General features: G+C 43.1%; 1 protein-coding gene across 1 annotated transcript in view; it reads right to left on the bottom strand.

Annotated features, from left to right (window-relative positions):
* Positions 1–16,837, bottom strand: part of DAW1 (dynein assembly factor with WD repeats 1) — a 328,433-nt gene that overhangs the window by 58,965 nt on the left and 252,631 nt on the right. Inside the window, exon 12 of the mRNA XM_069617981.1 lies at positions 9,588–9,750. Coding sequence (XP_069474082.1) covers positions 9,588–9,750 — 163 coding nt within the window. The remainder of the gene's footprint in view (positions 1–9,587; positions 9,751–16,837) is intronic.

Raw genomic sequence — 16,837 nt, 5'->3', positions numbered from 1 at the left:
AAAGGACTATCCTCACCCTGCTGCCTATATGTGGGTCAGATAGGAAGCCAACATAAATTATCAGGAGAAGGAAAAGGGAACAACAAAGCCTAGAAAAGCAGGTAAATGTCCCCAAGGGTCTGTAACATTAAGCAGTGTCTTAAAGACAGCATACACCCTTATATTATATAGTTGGCCCTAGCCTAAGGGATCCGGACACAAAACAAATAGACAAGGGATAGGAAGAAAAAAGGGAAGTAGGGATTTTAATTGGTCGGTAAAATAATCAAAAAATCCCTTAGGCCAACACTGACACACCACATTAATTTCGACCAAGAATATAGTACTAAAAAGGAATATAATTGCACACGTGGTATTTAAACATAGTGAGAAGTTAGGTAACATTTTAAAACCATAGCTTAGAGGCCGCCAAGAATTAGACATTTTTAATAACAGTTAACTTTGCAAAGAATGTCAGGGGAAGAATATTTACGCCATCATCAAAATTAGCTATTGGGTAATATTTAAGGGTGTACCAAACATCTGCTTCATATTCGGGCAAGGTTTGGCTAAAATAGAACATTTGGCCGAATAGTTTTTCATTATAGCACTTGAAGCCAAATACATGTTAATCCCTGAGTGCACTGGCGGATGCCTACAGCCCATGTAAACTTATCACAGATCAAAGAGATACTCAAAAAGGGCTCCTATTACTTTAGAGTAGAGAATGTTAAGGAGCCATTTTGGTAACAAATGGAGAGAGGGATGTGTGTGCCGTTTCAATTGGATACTCTTTATTGTATGGAAAAGTTGTCTAATAAGAAATTGGTTTTGAAGCCTATTGGGGTTACCAAACAGGTTTTGGGCGCTTGGTTTGATGAGAATAGACAGACTTATGGTTTCAGTGCAGATGCCTCCATTTGGCATAATGAAGCAATAAATATTGATAATAAATGTCTTCATTGGAAGAGTTGGGTCTCAAAGGGTATTTTGAAACTGGGAGATGTTTTGGATGGCACTCGTATGTTGAGTTTTGTGGAGTTGGTGGATAGATTTAGTCTGGGTCAAAGAGAAATGGCTAGGTATTTGAGATTGGCTCCGATGGTTGAACATAGAATTGCTATGGCGGGTGGCGCGCTTGGGAGGAGACCGGAGATTAGTAAATTATTGGATGGTCAAGAGTATGGTGCACAAATTTACATGAATTTCATGTCCATGAATGCGAAACACCTGTTGGCATGGGGTGGGTTGAGGATTGCTTGGTCGAATGATATTAGCAGGGTCATTTCTGATGTTGAATGGAAAGATATTTTGAGAGTGGGTGTGAATCTAGGGAAAGATTTAACCTTGCGTTTAATTCAGCAGAAAATTGTGGGTAGGTTGTATTGGACACCTGTGAGGATGTTTAAGTTGCGGTTGAGTTTGGATGATTTGTGTTGGAGTTGTGGTACGAATAGAGGTACTCTTTTACATCTATTGTGGGAATGCCCTAGAGTACTGTCATTTTGGTTTGAGGTGATAGATAGGATTGATTTCATTTTTGGAATAAGTTCACCTAGATCTGCGGCAAATATAATCTTGCTCTCGCATGTTGAAAGGGGATGCTCAAATTAGGAAACAATTTTTGGATTGATAGAGCTGTGATGGTTGCGATTAGATTAATCCTCACGATCTGGAAAACTAGGAAGAAACCAAGCGTTGAGGATTGGCTGATAGACCTGAGGGTGTTGTCTAGGTATGATAAGGTTTCGTTGAAGAATAGAGGCAAGGAGGACGAGTATTTGTTGCTGTGGGGTTCGTTTGATGCTCTCTGTGATATTTGCTCATTTATGGAACATTTTGGTGGCAAGTGGAGATTGGTATAAGGATTTTTTTTTTTTTTTGTGGGTTTTTTTCTCATTTACTTCTCTTCTCCTTGTGATGTTGTGTTTTGCCTTTGTGGTGTTTTGTGTGTAGGGTTAGACATTTGGTGGGGTTCATTTAGCTGAGTTTTACATAGTTGATTTTATTGCAAGATTTGGTTTAATTGGTTTGTTCGTGTTTTCTTTTGAATTGAGTGCTGTATTGTAAACCTAATAAACAGAAGCTAAAAAAAACAGATCAAAGAGATAAAGAGAAGACAACAGCATTGCAGAATGTGGAGAAATGTTGCATGAGAGAATAATGTTGATGAAGTGGTTTTGTTCAAAAGAGAAATATGGGTGGTTTGGACCAAGAGGGCTCCAGGCCAAAGGAAGGGGGTAATAATAGCAAAGGGTCCTTCTGGAACCACAATACCGATTTGTAGAACAGTATCCATTATGTTTGTCATGTTAGCTAAGTAGAACCATCTATATAAATAGACAGACCATTAATGTTATTAGGGTATTTATCGAGCGCTGGCCTAGTTTCAGGAAGCAACGGAGCGCTTTACAGTCATAGGGGGAAGAACACAGTGAGAGAAGCAGAGAAAAAAGGAGCTGGGAGATAACAGGGGAAGCTGAGCCATTGGCAGTATGAGGTTGAGGAGAAGACCGTGGAAAGCAGATCACAGTCTCAGGTTGGGTCGGGAGTACAGGGAATTTGGACCGAGGTGTTAAGGAGGAGTAATGGTGCAAGTCGGCTGTTGACTGGGAGGAGATTCCATAGTCTTAGAGTATAGAGAAGGCCTGTCTCCTGGTTCTTTCCTACCTGCACTGCTGTAATTCAGGTCTGCACACTTCCTTACTTCTGGTGGAATATTAGACCTCTGGAGATGGAGTTTCTCAGTTAGATAACATTGGGATTTCAGGATGACAGCCTTGTAAATGATTCAACAGGATTTGAAGATTATACAGGCTTACAGTGTGAGCCAATGCAGTTCAATGAGGGTCGGGGTTATGTGGTTGAATTTGCAGAATCCGTTAAGGAGTCTTGCTGCAGCATACAGAAAACATTTATTTCAGGGGTGCCAGGGTAGTCACCAGAAGGCCATCCAAAAGGGCATTGCCACCATCCAGGTGGGAGCAGAGCAAGGCTTGGACAGCGGATATTAAGTTTTCTGGGATGAAGGCCTTGATTTTCCACAGGAGAGAAAGTTGGTACTAGACCGTTTGTGTCTTTTTTGCTATGAGCCGTTTGAACGAGAGTGGTCTGTCAACGTTGATCCAAAGGGACTTGGCACAGTAAAACAGCCAAGGTGTGCATCCCTCCAGGTTCTTAGCAGACCATGTACATATTCTTCTGTTCTGGGTTCACATAAGTTACTAATTTAACTGATTAATTTCCCTGTACATTGTTATATAGACTTCTACACCATTTGTAGCTTTTGTCCATTTGTTGAAAATGCTCTCCTTGCAGTAAGTGTGGCATGTCCTCAGGCAGGCAGCACAGCTGGATCCTTCACACTTTCATCAATAAGCTATGACGCAGCATGGTACCCCAAAGCACTCCAAATAAACAGTCTGCAGTCTCACTTGTCTCAGTGTACCAGTTAGTTAAGCTATATGGAGAAATGCTGGTCTGCAGAGTTTAAGAACAAAATGGTGGAATTACCAACAGGAATCTTAAAAGCAGGTTGGACTGAACTAGTCTGCATCATTCCAAGCCTCGGCTGACCTGCCCTTCATAAGGACTTGGCTGTGAGCATCACACTGATTTCTAATAGCCCAGATAAAAAACTAAAATGCACATGACACAGGAGATTAACAGTAGACCACAAAATAACTGAAATGAATGTTAAAGTCTGTCCTCATAAAAGGTAAATGATGTCATGTGTACAAATTGCATACATTTTATTGTGTTGTGTTAAATGGCTCATAACATAACTGATTGGGTTTATTAACCTGAAGAAAAAAAGTGTATGGAAGCTGAAAGTCATAAAACCAAAGCTTAGTAAGGTTACATGCAGCCTTATTACAGGTTTGGAGGTATCTGTAAAAAAATGCAAACACAAAAGTAATAATAATGTTTTTAGCTCCCGCCATATTAAAAAGGTCTGAGATATAAAGCTCCAGTGGTATGCCAGGAGAATATCACTAAAGGTAAATGCCTACTTGTAGGTCCCTTGTGGGCTAGAGGCAAGCTGCATATGCTAATATTCAGGAGTGGGAGAGAAGGGGTGAAGAATGAGAGGATTTTCTGAGCACTGCATGAAGATTTTCCAAGAGGAGTCATTCTTTTCTGGCTAGCTTGTAGACAAATATGATGTGCTCCTGCCAATAAAGAGGAATACCAGAATCACCAACCACATGTTTTTATTTTTTTATAAAGTGTTTAGCAGGTATTGGCCGTACTTTATTAACAAAACACCTATTTGGCTTTATACTCCCTTCACCAGTTGGCCAAATAGTAAATATACTAGAGAATGACTACGAAAATATATTTAAAAATTCAGAAGCAAGTCCTAAAATTGTAGTTCTTGGTCCAGAGCTCAACAATTATTATTATTATTATTTGAACAGGTGTGGCATTCACGCCAAAAACACAGGAGCAGAGAAAACCCCATTCAAGAGATCTAGTGGTCAGAGAACGAATCAGCAGACCCAAAGAAGGATGCAGCAGAGCTCCCATTTTATGTAAGTAGGCAAGGTAACAGACTCTCCTCCACAGAATATTGACCCCTAGATCAGAGGGAGCCCTGAGGGTAAGTATCTTTAATAATCGCACAGCGCAGGAACCAGATAAGAGTACTCACATTGGTAGTTTGTCGAAAACTGCTCCAGGACAGTGAAACCAGTTCAAGTTCAAGCCTTCCCAGGTGCTTGCACACAGAGCCAGAGACAACAGTCAAGACAAAAAGGTCAAAATCAGTTTTTATTCTGGTCAGGGTGTCCTAATGAGCTTCCTGCTCAACCTCCAGTGGGATCCCTCCACCCTAATCCAGGCTTCCCTAACCTCCAGGTTTCACAGACAGCCATCTATTACACCTACTCTGTAATACTAGCTCTTGGTGTGCTCTAAAAGCAAAAAACCTCATCTATCCGCCTCCCTCCAGGGATTTCCTATGGGTGCCGCAACCTAAAATGTGCAAAGTTTCTACATAGGAAACAACGTTTTTAAAGGTGCTAGTCTCTCTGGCTGGCATGGTACATTTTTGTTTCATTAACGGCCCATGTTCTTTTACAACTTTCTTCAGTACACCTGTAAAGGTGGCCCAACCTTGTTTGTGCAAATGTGTATGGCCAAGTGATAGATCGCTGGGGCCCACAATAGGACCAATCACCAGCAGACAAGCCAAGCAGCCTTAGAGTAGGCAGGGTCAGGAAATGCAAGTAAAGCACACCTCAGTATTAGGAATAACAACAAATCTGCTAGTTTCTTACCTATGTGCAAACATGTTGAGTGCCCTTTTAAAGTAAACTTCATGAGGATGCTTGAGGCTTGAAAGCCCCATAGAAGAATGAATGACATTTTAGAGGAAAGCCGTACATAGAAACCCATACGAGATGGCACGCACTTTATTTTCATTTTATCCCCGTTCTGACTTTTTGGAGGCAAGTAAAGCCTTGTGCTTTAATTCCCTTGCCCGTTTTGTTCATCCTTATAGAGAACCAATTAGTCGCTGAGAGACTAGGTGTCGCTGTGAATTATATGATCTTACAGTGAAAATGCAGTTAGGATACTTATATCCTTGCATCTTTTTATATAATGGATTTTCGGTTACTTTTTCAACGCGCTTTAAGACCAGCTGGTGGCAGATGTGATGTGTGTACTGTTTGATACATTTTACTCATGCACTTTTGCATTTACCGCAAATTGCTACTAAACTTTGATTATATTGTGCTTGGGCCTTCTTCCTGCCCTCTCGGGTCAAGAAATGCCCGATATGGAAATCCCTTTTCTGGGGAAAGCTGTGACTCTCGCAGGCTAATGGGCAGCGTTTGTGTGTGTGTGTAAGAGAAGGGGTCTGGGAATGTCTAGTTCCAATACCCCTCTGGTGCCTGAATGTCTGCTGCTGGGCAGTGGTGACCAGAGGCTATTCATGATTGAAAGGTGCAGATCCTTACCATTGGTGGCAATTTATAATAGGAGTGCTCCTGCAACTGTTCATGAGATCACCATTGGAGCCAAGACTACTATGACCCGAAGACAACACCTGTAGCTGACCGGCAAAGACTCCAGTGTTGTCCCGCTGAAGCCCTACTTCTCTGTTCCGATCTCAAGAAGGCTTTTTGTTGGTACTTCGACCCCTGGAATGGTGAGAACAACCAGTCTCGACCCGTTCGATGACCTGTGCCTGCTGTGCCTTTGGAGGTGTTTGCAGGGCAGCCGAGGCAACCAGTGAACTGACCAGCTCTCTACTAGAGTACCTCACTGCAGCCGTAACTGTCCCAATGAGAGCCTTGGAACTTTGCAGTTCTTAAAGCATGTGCCACAAGTCGCCTGCTCTTGCATTTTCAGCCATCTCACACCAAGGGAAGCTGTGCCTGCTCCTGTGATTGTATCTGGAAGGTTGGCTGTTGCCAAGTGACGGTGGTTACAGTCTTTGAATCCTGTCATCTTCATGTCCCTAATGTGAGACTCATGTGTGAGACTCAGGCGGCATTTAATAGGGGCCAATATTGGGAATACACAGAACACATGCTAGAAAAATAAAGGAACAGTGTTGCACCAAGGTTGTGCACTGAGTTGCACTGAAAATAAAAACATAAAACTAACATATACTAATTCCATCTAACATACAACATATCCCATACTAACAATCAGTGCAAATCAGTTCATGCTTTTACTGTTGTTACAGATTGAGGGTGCAAGGTATTTGGGCTGTGCAGGGTTTATTTGAAATACAAGCAAATAAACGTGGAGAATGGTCTGTTGCAAGCAATCTCGAAGAAAGCTCTTTGTTCACTTTGTGGAACAGGAAGAATAGAGCACGGTAGAAATGGTACTTTAGCATCCGTGCTAAGCAGGCAGGCTGGTTACATGTGCTTCAGAGCTTTTGGAAAGGTTGGCTGAATTTCAAGGAAGGTGGGTTTTAATGACAGACATGTTGCACCACAGAAAAGGCTGTCACTTTTCACATTTCATGTAGGTGCAATTTATGGACTGGGTAGGGTTTAAAAAGGCTTGTAGAAGGGAGGGCTCGCTCTCACGATCTCGGGCTGCTGGACTTATTCACTCTCTCTCTGGGGTTCTTGGCTGGCAGCCGTCTCAGAAGAGTTTTGCTGATCCTGGTAGAAGTGTGCAGAAAGGCTGGCAGTTGACTCCGTGGGGCTCGTTTCAGGCGACGAGGGAACTGGCAGCTCAGGACACATTTAAAGATTTATCCTTGGCAAGTTCAGTTAATGTGAGGAGCAAGCTAACGTGTGAATGATTTGGGATCAGATGGTGTAGAGTGGGTAAATAATGTTTAGGTGTTGCACTGTACAATGATATTTTAGACATGCTGTTCATGTTTCTCCATTAATTGCTCTAAATTCAAATGCGACAGGAGTCTGCTCTGCCAAGATATTTTTGCGAAGCTCAAGGCCAATGTTGGCAGGACTCTGGGCATTATCGCAAAAAGAATGTTTTGAAAACCATTGCAGGATAAGCTTAGTTTATGCATGTTTTTGATGACTATAATTAATCGCTGGGAAAATATCTGTAAATGAGCTGTGTTTTAGTTTGAAATGTAAGCTACATATCGTGTTTTGCGCACGTCACTCAGTATTTTGCATATTTCTAGCTTCTGAAAAATTATAACAATTCAAAAGTTGAATCATCTCAGGATATTTATTACAGGTTTGATCAGTGATGTTAACACGGGGCACTGGGAATAACCAAAAGTGAGTTTGTACTACCGGCCATGGTAACTTCACTTTGCCACGTGTGATAAGACAAAAACAAAACCGGTTATTTTACACTGGGTTTCAGAAGGGCTATGTGCGTGAATGTTCATATATCATTTACATGATAAATGTACTAAAATTACTGCAAGGTGATAAGTTAATTGTTTAGAGTCTAGTATTTGCTTACCGTTAGTGGTCCCGGTGTAAGAACCATTATCAGGCAGTACTCTAAAGTTAGGCTCACCACTATACCACGAAATACCAAAATACCACCAACCCCAGAAATACTGCAAAATACCTCTCACAGTAGGTAACTAAAGGCCTAATAAATAATTGAATTTTTGTACTTACCTGTCTAAGTGGAATTACTGGTATTGCACTGTTTGAATGCATTGTAGCCCTAAACCAAACTCGCACCCCTCCCTGAGACTAAACCTTGAAGCTCTGCTACCTCACCTTGATTGTTATGAATTCTTGTAAAGCACACGGTCACGCGTAGGAATCTTGGCGCTGGGAAGGCAGAAAAGCAGACTGGACATTCTGTTCTTGGAAAGGTGGATCTTCAGAGCCTTCCTGAACTGAATATGGTTGGAGAGCTTTTTTAATGGCAGCGGTAAATCATGCCACAGTGGAGCCGCTGCCACCGAGAGGCCCGACCTCCAATTTGCGTGCGACGGAAGAAAGGCACACATAGCAGGCCAGCGGACAAGGAGCGAAGCGTCCTTTTAGGAAGATAGCGGACAAATTTGACCCATAGGTATTCGGCCCCTTGATCATGAAAAGCATGATGTACCAGACAAAGTGTCTTAAATTTAATGTGCTGGACAACAGATAGCAAGTGCAGGGCACGCAAGAATAGAGTAATATGTGCCCCTTAAGGAGATCCTGCGGCTGCTTTGGTGGCAAGATTTTGCAAGAGCTGCAGCTGCTGGACAAGACCCTTAGGCTGGGCAAGATGGAGCGCATTGCAATAGTCTAAGCGACTCAAGACCAAATCGGCCACCACTGGCGGCCTAAGTTTTGAAGGTATAAGGGGAGCACCTTTCGCAAAATCTTCACATGGAAATGTCCTGCTTTGCAGATGGTCGAAAACCTGATGGTCCATGGAAAGAGTAGAAGAGACCACAACTCCCAGATTCTTAACCGTGGTGACAGAGAGGGGACCCGGCGAAGACGGCCAGAAAGAAGACAGCCAGAGTGAAGCATCAGGAGGAGCACCCACCACCATAACCTCAGTCTGGTCTCCATTAAGCTTCAGCCAGTTGTGGTTCATCCAATCCCACACAGCAGACCGGCACTGACGAAGGCACAACGCCATCTTAGCCTGTTCAAGATCTGACCGGATCAGGATCGGAGTGTCGTCAGCATAAGACTAGCACCTGATGCTGAAGGAGCAGAGACACACAAGTTGCCGAATGCAGATATTAAAGAGGATAGGAGACAAGGCGGAACCCAGAGGGACCCCACAGGAAAGTGCAAGGAAGTGAAAGAAAAGGAGGAAGTGAAAGTATTTGGCCTCTCTCCACCAGGAACGAGGAGAACCAGGCAAGCACTTGACCAGAAATACCGGCCTGGGCTAGGCGGGTCAGCAGTGTAGGGTGGTCCACGGTGTCAAATGCCGCTGACAGGTCGAGCAAAATCATGCCCCCCCCCCCCCACTCCCTCCTCAGCATCGAACAACCTAACCATATCGTCCTGGACTGACACCAGGACACTATGTACCCCAGTTTGGCCAACCTCTCAGTGTTTTCGCTGTTCACCATAATAAGGTGTACTCCAAAAATCCTCCCCTCCAACCCCCGGGCTCATTTTGGAAATCCATCTCAACACACAGTCCTAAAGCTATTCAAGCACACATTAAATTTGAGAGATGGTTACCTGTAATTATGGTATTTCCTTCGTAGTTGAAAGCACATGAGAAGATTTCATCTGTGTGGCCTTCCAATACTTGAACACACTGACCAGTGTTGGGGTCCCAAAGTCTTGCGGTCTTATCTGCGCTGCCTGTGAGTATTCGGTTACCTTGTGCATTGAAGCAAATCTTAAAAGAACAGATATGATGCATGAACAGTCAGGGACACAATGACAAAAGTAAAACAAGCATTGACAAAGCCAGTATTTTGGGCTTTTGCCGTTATGGTATGAGCTCTTGTATGGCAATAAAAGTGGTCTCAATATGCCAAGGATTGACCCAACAGTGATGTAATGTACCCCCACCAGGGGGTAAGAGCCCATTGCACTACAAAGGAAAACCAATAGAGGTATTAGAGATGGGGCAAAGCAAACATAGGATGAACCAACAGAGTTGTAGGAGAGATTAAAGGGACATTGTTTTTTTGGGGCGTTTCTGGGTGTTACCATTATATCTCCAGAAAGTCGCATCACAATCAAACTAGTGACATCAAGCTCCAAGATGCTCTATGAAATATCAGTGTACTTACCATACACATGTTTACTATTAAATAGCAGATTACCCATCAGATTCTAGTTATACCAAGAACAAAAAACAGTACACATCATATACCAGTTAGTTGTAACATACACCATATTTCTTTCATATGTAAAATTGTAATATATATATATATTAATACCCAAATTAATGTTAATTAATTGATCTTGCAAGCATAACATGCCCGACTATAACCTGCTGGAATTTGAAGATGTTACTGCAGGTTGTACAGGGATGCAAGTCAGAAGTGATCAACATGAGAGTGACGAGGTCCCAATTTTGCAATGCTCTTTAAAGGTATTGTGGCGAGTCAGAAAGAGGACACAGATTCAGGTTAGACATTTCACATTGTATGTGTTATTCAAGAATAAAGTAAAAGACTATCTCTCCCTATTCTACATGGTGTTCCCTGCCTAACAAAACTAACTAAGGTGCTTGTCAGTGAAGTATCTTAAAAAGGAACCAGTCCACTATCCCATCTTACCTAACTGACCCTACCATTATTGATGCCAACTAAGGATTGGAGAATAGCATCCTTTCTATTGTGTTCTTGCTCTTCGCAAAGTTCTTTCAATAAGTAATCTTCAAATAGTTCCTGGAAACATTTTTGATTAGTTCGCATCCTACCTTTTCCATTCTGTGTCTCTTCATTTTATACTGAGAATTTGCTTCCTGTCAGGGTCTTTTATTGGTCGGTTAATTTCTCTTTTGAGTTCAACTCCAATTTTTGTTCTTCCCTCCTCCCAGGGATGGGTTATACAACCTCTGATTCGCTGTCTCTCCGATTATTAGGCGTCTGATTATTTTCAAAAGGGTTCTGCTTCAAACTCTGTCTCTCGATTATATTCTCAATGTCTTACTGAGACTAGTAGGAATGGTTTCATAACTATTCCTCTTTTCCTCTCTTGTCTTTAATCTGGTCTTTTCACTATCTTGTTTATCATTCACTCCTCTTCTTCTCAATTGTTTACTTTCTTTATACTGACAGGGACGAGTATGAATGTCCATGTATTGATTTCCCTTTACTTTTCTTCTTAATGGTATACTTTCATTATACCAACTGGGATGAGTATGACTGTCCATATAATGATTTTCATTCGCATCCCCGGGTCCCTTGCTTTCCCTGTTACCTGTTTTCATCAGGGATAACGTCATTGGGTCTCCGTTCCATTCTGGACTCCCCTCAACTCGCCCCTAGCCTCTCCCTATGGCGTCCTCGGCTTTGCTCACTCTGAGAAGTGCTCGGAATCCATGTCGGATTTGCATCTTGGTTACCTATGCCCAGCGGTATCGGCATGTTTGATAGGCACCCCGTTCCACCATTCACTCGGTGTGGCCATGCCACTGCTTACTGCTTCGTTCTCTTCCCTGTAGTCAAGACGCTTCGTGTCTTCATAAATTCTGGCTTCACAGCCGGTTCGAAACTCCTGGGATTCCCAGTCTGCTCCCCTTGTAGAGGTGGCACCGCCATGGGTGTTCCCCAGCTTACCTATAGCTTCCCTCCTGTAATCAAGACACAGTGCAGCTACTTCCTTGAGTCTGGCTTCACAGCCGTTTGAATCTCCCAGGCTCTCCGGAGTGCCCAGGCTCCTTCCCTGCTGAGGTGACGTCGCTATGGTCCTTCCCCGGCTTAGCTTACTCTCTCCTGTTCTCTTGCGTGCCTTCTTGAAGCTCTCTGTGATCATTATTCATAATTAGACTCTCAGTATTGTAAAGTTCTTCTTTTAAAGAGATATTTATGTTTTCAGTATTGCAATTATACAGTAGTCCTTTCTTTGTACAAGTTCTTCTGAGGCATGACTGGAGAGGTAGAATTAGGAGATTTTTCTGGGAATTCCTAATAGGAACGGGAGTCCCTGTCACCGACAGGAAGTCTCTCCCAGTGAGGTCCTGCTTGCCTCCACCCCCAGGGAGGATAATGCAGAGTGGTCTCACATCCCTAGGCTCAAAGGGGGGTGGGGATTCATCACAGTATTCAACAAAACTGTTACTTCGATTATGTGTTGACACGGGAGATGGAAAGGTAAATTTCTTCTGAGCATAGTGTGTGTGAAATACTGGGGAAGGGAAGCACTGGGTGGAGCCATTTTCGAAGTACTATACAAATCGTTAACAGCATTAGCCCTCAAATTACTTCATTTATTTACTGTTCAAGAACAAAGGTCTGGTTTTGGCCCAGCAGAGATTCGAAGCCGTCAGATGCACAAGCTTTACCTCTTTACTCTTTCAATGCTTTGAAAAGGTATGCAGCAATGAGACCATTATGTGTTTTCCGCGAGACCAGGTTCTAGGAGGGTTTTTAAAAAACACTACTAGTTTAAGGGCCTGGGAAATCACTTTGTGTCCAACTAAACTCACTTCGTAGAGTGTCTGAGCATTAAGGCTTAGATTAGGGAGATCAGGAGCTTGGTGTATGTAACACTAATCATTCCAACCCCTCTGCCCTTCATTTCATTAATTGCTACCCGTCTGCCCTTACATGAATACAACTGACCCCTACCCATAATTTTAATCAATAAACCCTTATCACATGACTTTTACCCTTAAATTAAAAAAAGGAAAAGAAATTGAAAACCCACTCCGGCATCCCGTCCCCAAGCTCCCCTACTCCCCACTCCCAATTGGTGCTGCTGGGTGTCACGTGACCCAACTAGCTCTCTTACTGAACCCTTCCTAGGGCAGCCTTGTCCAGACAGCCAGCTTAGGGCAGAAGATAAGGGCAATTCACCCATTTGCTTGGCGCCAAATCCACCCCCGCACTGCACTGCGTCCCTCCCACACCAATCTGGAGGACCACGGACAAAAGGTAAGGGACGACGCAACATACTCACACAAGTCTGAATCCATCATTTGTTTAATCACGTGGAAATCTGTCTGGGTCCTGCCATTGTGGGGTCTGGTCACCTGGGCCATTTGCAGTTCTTGAACGTTGCCACTTTGTTGTTGCTGTGGGGTGTAGCCTGGTCTGGGTTTTTGCTGCTGTGAGATTTGCCCCATTTGTGAGCTGCTGGTTTTTAACAAAAATGTATTTTAGCCTTGTCCACTTTGGATTCTGTGAATGTGGGGTGTGGTGGGTCAAAAGAAGGATGAAGACTCTGCCGATGCATTTACCAGGTTTATTAAAGAAAATGTTAATGGTGCATCTTTCCCTATGCTATAAGGTGTCCCTACCTAACAAAACTAGCTAAGCTGCTCGTCAATTGTCAGCGAATGTCTTAACAAGAATATGTCTACCGTCCAAACAAACCCCATCTGACCCTACCAGTAACCTAATAACGAAGCACAGGAGAATGACTGCCTTCTCCTGCTGTATTTGCTTTTTTAAATCTTCAGTTCAATAAGATATCTTCAAATGGTCTCTGGTGACTGCTTGTATCGATTCACTACGTTCATTCAACATTTTCTTGGCTGTCTGCCTTTTTCTCTTTGAATAGAGAGTTCTGTCATTATCTTGTTTTATTTTTGACTTTTTTTAATCAATAATAGTCTTTCCCTTTTCCCCCAGCTGGGCGTTTTCAAATATTTTCAATTCTCCCCCTTTAGTCTTACTCTTTCTGTACACAGTTCACAATTTTTAGATCCTCCTTTGTATCTATACTTTGATCCAGCCTATTCATCAGTTTTTTCCTCTTCTTTATTCCCGCCCTTCTTTATATAGTCTTCCTTGACTGATATGAGTATGAACATTCCAATACTGATGTCCATTCCCTCCTCTATGTATTAGTGTGATATTTTCCTATTTCTCACTGGGACGAGGAGTACTGCAGAAGCTACTCATTCCCTTTTCTAGACAGTAAGATGATACACTGTTCTCCATTACTGGGACGAGTATAAGCCTTCCAACAATGATTCTTTCTCCTTCAACAGGTTTTAATATTATAGTCTCTTTATCTGCACTGGGACGTGTATGAACATGTCAATAATGGTACTCTGCCCCACCTCCTGGGTCTCCCGTCCACCCGGTTCCCTTTGGCTGGTAGGGATCATGTCACTGGGTTTTTGGTTCGCTCCTGGTAGTCTCTTCGTCACGCAAGGTTGGCTTGTGCGGTTTCCTTCTTTCTCTGTACCGTCGTATCTGAAGACACTGAGGTCTTTCAGTTAACGGCTTGCTCTGTATTGATAGAGCAGTATCAGTGCTATTTACTGGGCCCCTGGTCCACTACACGCTTCTTGTGGTCACGCCACCACCCTCTGTCTCGTTCTAGGACACGCTGCATCCAACTTCCCTTCTTGCCTTCTCAGCGTTCCGAGACACTGCATGTCTCTCTGGTTCCTGCACGCTCCAGTTGAGCGTGTGAGCTGTTTTGAAACTCGCTGGCTTCCTCCTCCTGCCTCCAGGCTCCTCCCCTTTCATATACTACGCAGCCGTGGGACGTCCCCGATGTAGCTTCTCATTCTCGGTTGTCACATGGCTTCTCTTCTCCACAGGTCCTCATCCTCATCTAAGTTAATATTTTCTTCAGACATCTTTATAAGATAGGCCTGAAGAGGTAAAGTTGGTATACTCTTTCAGGAGTTCCTCACAGGAACAGGAGTCCTTGTCCCCACTTGGGGGAGTCTCTCCTAGTGAGGTCCCACTTGCCTAAACCCCAAGGGCTGGTGTTACGGTGCAGGCTCAACTTCCTAGCCACAAAAGGGTTGCAGGGGGGGGCGGTCCCTCTTGGGGAGAAGGGACAAATTCCTTTGATGCGTCCCATGGGTCTGCAGCGAGTAAGAAGAACACTGACTCTAGTTTTCCATCTCACGTTATCGATTAAATGAAAGGTGAATATTCCTAGCTTTCCCTAAACTATGGGTGTTCCCTATGTGATGAATCCTGCAAAATCATCACTGAAACCTCAGTAGTGGTCTTCTCCCATATGGCCAGGGAAAGGCAGCCGCTACCTGATCCTGACCCTGGGGGGCAGTAGCATGAGGTAGGACCATTTGCAAGGAGACATGGATCACATGATTCTTACAGTCTCCCTGAAACCCAAATTGTTAAAACCCTAATGGCTTATTGTAAAGTGGAGCCAAGTGTTGTGATCACTAATTCACATACAAGTGCACATAACCTCTCCTCGTACTAACAATCTCCATTCCAACAAGTTTTTAAAACATTAAATGGGGAGGAAATGTGACTTTAAGCATGATGTGCATTCTAGTTGTCCAAAGCTGAATCAGATGCACTGGGCATTTAAACCTGAAGGTTACCTGCAGCTGGAGAATGGAGAAGGAAGCAAGGAGAGAGGTTGAAGAGTAAGGAGCGTGAAGCGAGACAGGTGACAGAGGTAGTTCGCAGGGGAAGAGCAGCGGAAAGAGCGATGAACGGCTGCCTGCAGCAGGTCAGCAGTATTCTAGAACGGAGAGGATAAACTCCGGTAATGAGAAAGTGAACGAAATGCAACGGGGTCCGAAGAGGAGAGACCATGCAGAGCTACACAGGTTTTGGCGGTGAAGGAGCAAACGCTGATGTGGGAACAAAATGAACCTCTATGCAGACAGGGAAGCCAGCCCTGCAAAAGATGCTTACAGCAACAGCACGTTATACCAGCGAGTCAGCCTGAGAGTAAAAGGGGCCCTGGTATGTGCAGAGAGGTTAAAGCATATTTGGAGAATACTTTTGAATATCAACCAAATACAATTATAAAGAGAAGGCACAAATGTCACAATTCTCCTGACTTGAGATGTCAGTTGGGGAAAACCTGGAAGCAGTATTACCATAAGCCAAAAGACATTGTGAGAGGAAAAAAAGAGGAAAGAGTTGTGCCGTTCTCCTGACATGAGATTTCAGTTGGGGGAAATCTGGAATAAGCATTGCCAAGTGCCAAGAGAGATTGAAAGAAAGGTTGACAGCCAGAGCTTGAAAAAACCCTCCTATATGTAATATCTGAATGGGGGGGGGCATTGGTACAAGTAATTACGGAAGTCAACAAGTTGTGTTTTTGAAGAAGAATGATTTTGAGATACCTAAAGTGGAAGGACGATTACAAAAAGACATGATACGTATCATGTAGTGATCCTTTTCTCGAAAGTGATACCTGGCAGGAGAGTATACCAGGAGATCTATACGAGTGAAAAAGGAGATATTCTTGGCAGGAGAGTAAACCAGGATATCAACAGTTTTTCAGTTAAAGCAGTTGAGAAATTATTTGCAGGGAAGTATACCTGGAAAGGAAGAATTGTAAAAAAGAAACATTATAAACCCTGTTCTATGAAAGACATTTGATTTTGCCATGCTGAGAAAAGTGTTCTATTAAAGAGACATTTGGTTTTGCTATTCTAAGAAAAGTATTCTGTATAGAAGAGAAGCGTTTGCTATCCTGACCACAATATTATATGGATGAGACATTTTGCTTTACAAAGACGACGCTTTGTGGAAAAGACAAGTTTCATTCACTTGACAGAACATTACTAGAACATCATATTTCCAACGGTCTTCCTGAATGGGTTAAGGGGAAGGCAGCCAACTCCTAAATAAAAGTATTGCCTTTATGGAATTACCTATTTTGAATTTTCACATAATAATTTGTTGGGTTGGAATCAGAGAATTACCATGCATATTTCTGTATATGCTAGTGTGAGGGTCAGATACAATTTGGACCCAAGGTCAACTTTCTTTAGTTTTAGATTCATAGGTAGGGACAATCTCATTAGGACAGGGACAGAAAGGCCTTCATGCCACACTTCATGTTTTAAT

The sequence above is a fragment of the Ambystoma mexicanum genome, chromosome 10 (assembly GCF_040938575.1).
Source record: "Ambystoma mexicanum isolate Mex_15411 chromosome 10, UKY_AmexF1_1, whole genome shotgun sequence".
NCBI classification, from domain to species: Eukaryota; Metazoa; Chordata; class Amphibia; order Caudata; family Ambystomatidae; genus Ambystoma; species Ambystoma mexicanum.
Note: the sequence above shows the minus strand (reverse complement) of the source record. Positions and strands in the feature narration are given on the sequence as shown.